General features: G+C 42.0%; 1 protein-coding gene across 2 annotated transcripts; it reads right to left on the bottom strand.

The window, feature by feature from the left end:
* Window positions 1-1,240: 1,240 nt before the first annotated feature.
* On the bottom strand, window positions 1,241-5,755 carry LOC127302100 (lysine-specific demethylase JMJ30). 2 transcript variants are annotated; one of them, XM_051332460.2, is made up of 6 exons: window positions 5,177-5,755; window positions 4,492-4,701; window positions 3,405-3,536; window positions 3,162-3,305; window positions 2,257-2,349; window positions 1,241-1,809 (listed from the first exon to the last, which is right to left on the bottom strand). In XM_051332460.2, exons 1-6 carry the CDS (start codon window positions 5,618-5,620, stop codon window positions 1,618-1,620), a joined length of 1,215 nt encoding a protein of 404 aa, XP_051188420.1. In that variant the 5' UTR covers window positions 5,621-5,755; the 3' UTR covers window positions 1,241-1,617. The 2 variants fall into 2 exon arrangements, with proteins under 2 accessions (XP_051188420.1, XP_051188421.1); XM_051332461.2 differs by having other exon boundaries at window positions 1,673-1,809; window positions 2,189-2,349.
* Between the last annotated feature and the right edge of the window lie 921 nt (window positions 5,756-6,676).

A 6,676-nucleotide genomic window follows, 5' to 3' on the forward strand; every position in this document is an offset into this window, starting at 1 on the left:
TAACTGCTGAACAGGAAGAATAAAAAAAATGATTGGCCGTATTGGGGAAGAAACCCAGCAGCGTTATGTATTGATAGCGGTAATTGTGTGCACAACACCGAGAATGCGAGTACGGAGACTCGAACTCGGACGGGCTGAGAGCTATCAGCAGCAAATGATTGGCCGTACTGGGGAAGAAACCTAACAGCGCTGGTTATTGATAGCGGTAATTACGTGCACAACATCGAGAATGCGAGTATGGACACCGGAACAGGAAGAATAAAAACAGTTGGCAAAAGTCCAAATTGCTAAACTTCATGCACATACAGAAACATAATGGCAGATTAAGAGACCACAAAGCGGCAAATAGAGAGAGGTCCAAATGTGCAGGACGTTTTGACAGAGAAAAAATTGCAGCAAACACTTCATCATCACAACAGAGTCTCAGCGATAATCCTTGCATGCGAGAGAAGGATAAGGGAGTGACCACCCACACGCAGCACAGTATCAGCAGCAGTGCCCACGGACGAAAGCTACGAGCACGAAGCCGGGCAGGAAGTTGCATGCATGAGACGAGCGCAGCTGCGCTCTACACGACCACGACACGAACAAAAGCATCCGGCCATCGAAGACGGTACCATGCCATGGACCATCCATGGCGGTGCAGCTTCTTTTCCGTGGAGCCTTTCGCCTGGTCCAGGAGAAATTCTCTCCTTTGCTACCGGCTCTCCGGCTCCACGCTGATTCAGACTCCAGGCTCGGATAGATGGTATAGGATGCTGCCGAAAGATAGATGCCAAGATAATGGATGTAGATGTCTCTGGTTGCAACATAGGCTTCTGTTGCTGGTACCATGCATGGGGGCCCTGAACTTTAATTTCCATTCACCTTGCCTTTGATGTTTGCGTGTGTCAAAAACGAAGTTTCAGTGCTTTTGAAAGAAACAGAGTGAAGATTTCCTTGCACCAGATCGAGTTGTTTCCATCGGAATAATTGGGCGCACTTGTATCATTCAACCACTGTATGTGTCATTTGATCAACAATATATATTGTTCCCATGGCCATGGGCCATAGGATTCTTCAGTTCCATCATCTATGCAGGCCAACAGCTCCTCATAAGACCAATAGTCCTCGCAATGGACGATAACCATGCCGTAACCTCAAATGGCAGACATGTACAGCCTTATTTAGAGGTGACAAGACAGAATACAAGTACAAGACTGTCGACTATGCAAAACATTGGGTGAAAACATGTTGAAAAAAAAAAAAAAAAAACCGTACAGGCAAGCGTCGTGCGTATGAATGCACATGATTTGCAATGGGACTTACATGGAAGTTTTACAAACTTGTCTAAGAAATAACACGGGTCACAGGATATTGGAATATGATCAATCTGAACCTCCAAGTATCAAAGGGTACAGAATGTAAATCACCGTTACGTGTGGCACAGAAGAAATTTTCAGGTGTTTCAGATAGTTATAGCGAAACTAACAATGTACATCTGCAATAATAGGCATGGACAACTGCATCCAAGCAATGCCGTATGATTGGATGTCGAAACAAGGGGTCCGGTCAGGTTTACCAAGCTCCTCAATCCTGAGGTCTGATCCTGATGTACCAAATACCAAGACATCGCCTCTATGGAGCGTCTGAAGTTATAGCTGCAGCACGCCACCAAAAGCTAACGGAGAAACTAATAGAAAGAGATCTGACGTAATGCCACCATTTTGGTGGAATGTACAGCAGGTCACCCTCCTCCAATATGCAGTCCATGAAGTCAAGGTTTTGTACCCTTGGGAACTCCTTTGCATCTATGTTGTCAAGATCCACCTGCAGAGGCATCCATTAGCACAATATAACAACATAAATTGTCTTTATATCCGCACTAGTGCATTATACCAAAACCAACAAAACTGTAGCAACATGTCATGTACTTATGTGGATACTGGAAAATATGGAAGAATACGGAGAAGGATAATATAACACTATATTGATGTATCTACAGGATAAAACTGAGAAAGAAACCAAAAAAAAGGAAAAAGAAAAAGAGCTACAGACTGGTGATCTATCATAGTTTACTAATTCAGCCCCAAAAATGAAGCACCAGTTTGCAATCTTGTGCTTAAGAATAATGGACAAGAGAGTAGTAGTAATAATGCACATATGGAAATTCAGTATTGCAATCTTCAGCTGCCAAAACTATATGTACCGCTGTGAAGATCTGCAAGGCTATTCTTCCTTTCCAACGAGTAACTTGTCGGAACAGATTGACTGTACCTGACTAGTATTGCTTAACATAGTTTCTGTGTGTGGGTACAAGTCCTCAGATACGGAACCAGGATAGAGTCTAATATACTTCCTGCCCAAGACCTGGTATGGAGAAATTATTATAAACTGATAACAGCTGATAACATATAGGAAATATAGCAGACATCATCTAGAAATATACTAGTACAGCATTTACAGTTGAAACAAATGAAGGGACAAAACTAATTGAAGTTCAACATGGAGGCAGAATAATTTCGAACACTAAAACACTCAAAAGGTCATATGTGGTCTTTACTGCAAGTTTGAAGTCTGTATCACCAAAGTGCTGAAACAACCTGGCAGACGCAGCATTTTAGGTGATTCTGAATTCTCTGTTTGCTATTTATCTCTATGCAATATCCACTGATTTGAGTTGCTCAACATATTTTATTTTATTTTTAACAACAACAACAACAAAACTTTTTGTCCCAAGCAAGTTGGGGTAGGCTAGATATGAAACCCAACCATGGTTTTAAATAGTGGGTTATAGGCTATAGCCGTGGCCTGCGAAAAAACTATAGCCGGGCTATAGCCACCTTTTAGAGAGCTAATTCCCTTAGCCGCACCTTTTTGAAAGGTTATAGCTGGCTATTTTAAACTACGAACCCAACAGAAAGACATCTTTTAAGAAATTTATTTGCTGTGAATTTAAGCATTGAAGCCAAATGTGCAGGGTTACTTGCATAAAAATCAAGAACTGAAGAAAACATAGTTAAATTAGTAATATCTACAAGATAATACAGATAATATGTTATCAAGAAAATAGCTACTTGCAAAATGTCAGTTCAACTTTTCAAGTACAGGAACATCAACCTTTTGTTATTAAATCTCAAAACCAACAAACAGAGGTAAAAAAAAGTATATTCCCATTATACCTGAGCTAAAATGTTGTGATGTGGGTCGTAGTGCAATGGTGTCACTGTCCCATGTGGACCAAACCATGCATTCAGTGACTGGAGTTCCCCTCCACCAGCATAGCAGTAATCAGGAACCATTATGTCTTCATGAAGCTCTTTTATCTGCCAATTGTCAATAGCTAAAGTCTGACAGCTGAACTAAGACGTTTTCTTTTCCATACAAAATAAATTTACTAAGGAATCAACAATGCCAGCTTCCACCTGCTCAAATAATGGATGCTGAGCTAGATATGTCACATTTGAAGGGCAGACTGTTGACCACATCCTCTCAAGGAACTGGGAAAACGTGATTAGCTCCTGCTTCCACTCACTACAAACATAGCTCTTCCCAACCTGACACGGAGTCAATTATATCAGTGTACCAAAACAACTAGGAAAATAATATAAGGGGAAATATTCCTTCTAAAATCTCAATTAAGCATTTGTCCAAAATTACTGGGAGATTAATACAAGAGTATATTATTTCTATAACCTCGACTAAGCAGGGGTTTTAAATTACTAGAAGCTATTGTGAATTAAACTGGTCAAATGGATTGCAGATAAATACCTAGCAACTGCTATCTAACATTCTTAGATATTGTCTTAATTGGACAAGATTTCAACTATGATAATATGCCCGCAACATCAGGGAAAGTGGTTCTTTGTAATTCTTATAAATATCTGCATGGTTAAAGGAAGACGATACATGGAAAACCAAAGAAAACTGAAGCTAGCTATACATGTCCAAAAGGCATGTAATCACATTCGCCAAATTTTCACGAACAAGTCCACATGCTTATAGTATTTAAAAAAATACATGCTAAGTAATTATCACGCACAAGCTAAGTGAATAGTATCAAAGATGCAACGAATAAATGTGACAAACAACAGAGCAGTTCAAAAGAAGTTTCATTTACATACAGTTCTGACGGCCAATGCAAAAGATATGTGATTCAACTTACAAACCGAAAGAATAACTGGATCAAATTTTCAAAACATTGGGCTTATCGTGTAAGCAAGTCAGGTAGTGTAGTGTAAAGGGACGTGTAATACAGGTGTGCTGAAGATCAAACTTCAATCTCCCATACCGTTTTTACAAACAATTTTATTGAGCATCAAGTTTAATGCCCTTTTTGTTTCATACCAGCAGAAAAGGGATCAGTAGTTAGCTTCACAATATATCTCTATGGCATACTAAGGCCCCTGAGAACTAATAACAGGAACGAAAAAGAAATCAGGCATCATAAATAATCAAAGTAGAAACAGCTTGTTTTGCATTTCGACATCTACTGTGAGGAGAAGCATTTACTTCAACAGGAACAGTCCGATCCCCAGCAATCTTCTTTAGGTACTGAATGTCCTTCCATTTTGTCATCGCAGGCCAATGGTCGATGCAGCCACTGATTATAACAGGGGTTTCACGTAAAAAGTAATCACATATAAACTCCTCCAAAGATAGGCAAGACCGTCTTGCAATTTCTTTACAGGATAAAGACTTTGTCGGAAGAATTTTGAGGGCCTGAGGAAATAACAATATTATCAGCATCAATAGAGTAATACACCAAAAAAAGAATCCTAAATGCCTCATCCACAAATAAAAATTCAGAAAACAAGGTAGCAACGAGGTGACAAGAAAAAAAAATCCTGTAATCATTGCAGACAATCAACACCCATTTTTGGGGTCAAATATCCAGACATCATTCAGTGTATCAATGCCTTACCAATCGAAATGGGAACACCACTTTCTTGTCAAAATGGGAATATCATTTCACATGCATAATTTACTTACCATGGTGCATCTAATCTACCAATATGAGATTTTCTACATAGTCTAATCTAGTCATCTGCATTAGAAACTACAGTCTTACTAAACATGGAAGAATATTCATCCTTCAACAAGCCCCTGCAAATTAAGCTCGCTTAGTGGAGGTACTGACGGAGTAAGCACGAGCCCACACACGCACGAAATCTTACGAAGGCAGTAGCGGTCTCACATCGGCGATGTCACGGTTCCTCTGGAGCCCTTCCCTCCACCTCTTGGCTTCTTCAACGGCGGCCTCGGAGCCGTCGCCGTCGCTCGATTCGGCGACGATGCAGGCGAGGGCGGCCTCGAGGTCGGCGCGGAGGAGGTTCCCCCCCATGATGAGCCCCATGTCGAGGGCCCGGAGCGCGGCGGCGCGGTCGCCGCCGGCCCGGCGGAGGCGCGCGACGTGGAGGCAGGCGAGCGCGTAGGCGTCCCTCCAGGCGGCGCCGACCTCGCTCCAGGGCCCCGAGTGGAGCTGCTCCCACGCCATCTCCCGCGCCGCCTCCGCCGAGCGGAGGTCCCCCGCCGCGGCCTTCTCCGCCGAGGCCGCGAACGCGAAGCCGCCCTCCTCGGTGATCTCGCGCAGCAGCGCCGCCCGCCGATCCGCCTCCGAATCATCGCCGCCGCAGGCCATCGCCGTCGCCGGAGTAGCGGCGGTGCGCTTTGTGACGTGTCGCCGGGGACCCCCGGAGGGAAAAAGTGCAAAAAAGCGAAGGAGATATTTCTCTGGCTGCTGAGTGGTCGCTGAGGATGCGCGTTTGTTGATCGGATATTTTGCTTGCTAGCAGTAGCAGCAAAATCTTCCGTATTTGGACCTCTGCAAGCTCGGCTTTCCGATTTAGGACGCGTTATGGGCCTGGCCCAGGTTCGGCGCCGCATACCGATGTTGGTCGGAAAATCCTATATGCCGACCAGGTCGGTGGCTACCGCGCGCCGCACACCCCCGCGCGCGGTATGGGCCGGCCTCGTCGGTCCAGTTCGTTTTATTTGTTGTTTTCTGTTCTGTTTTTTTATCTTTTCTGTTTTTTTCCTTCACTGTTTCTTTTTCTTTTCTGTTTTTTTTCGTTCTTAAGATTTAAATTTTTAAATTTAAATATATTTTAAATGTAAAAAATTTCTATCTCAAATATTCGAAAAAAATTCAAATTCGAAAATTTGTTCAATTATAAAAATTGCTCAAATGCGAAAATTGTTCAAGTATAAAAATTTTCAAATTCGAAAATTGTTCAAGTAAAAATTGTTCAAATACAAAAAATTGTTTAAATATTATATTTTCAAATTCGAAATTGTTCAAACATAAAAAAATTTCAAATTCGAAAAGTGTTTAAATTTAAAATTTGTTCGAATTTTAAAAATGTTCTTCGGAAATTGTTCATATATAAAAAATAATAAATTTTAAAAATTTGTTCCAATTTAATATTTTTCCAATTCAAAATTTGTTCTAATTTGAAAATTATTCCTATTTAAAAATTGTATAAATCTAAACAAATAAAAAAGCTGTTCAAACCACGACCGTGGGCCAGGCCCAACAACAGCCGGGGGGTGTGCGGCTCGTCCCTCCCGACCGAGCAGGTCGGTGTAAAGCACCCCCCCTCTTCGAGGAGTGCTGTACACCGACCTGGTCAGCGTGTACGAGGTCAGTTGGTTGGGCCGCGGCCCATTAGTAGCAGGTACGTTTTTTTAATTTTTT

Source organism: Lolium perenne, chromosome 5, assembly GCF_019359855.2.
Source record: "Lolium perenne isolate Kyuss_39 chromosome 5, Kyuss_2.0, whole genome shotgun sequence".
Classification (NCBI taxonomy): domain Eukaryota; kingdom Viridiplantae; phylum Streptophyta; class Magnoliopsida; order Poales; family Poaceae; genus Lolium; species Lolium perenne.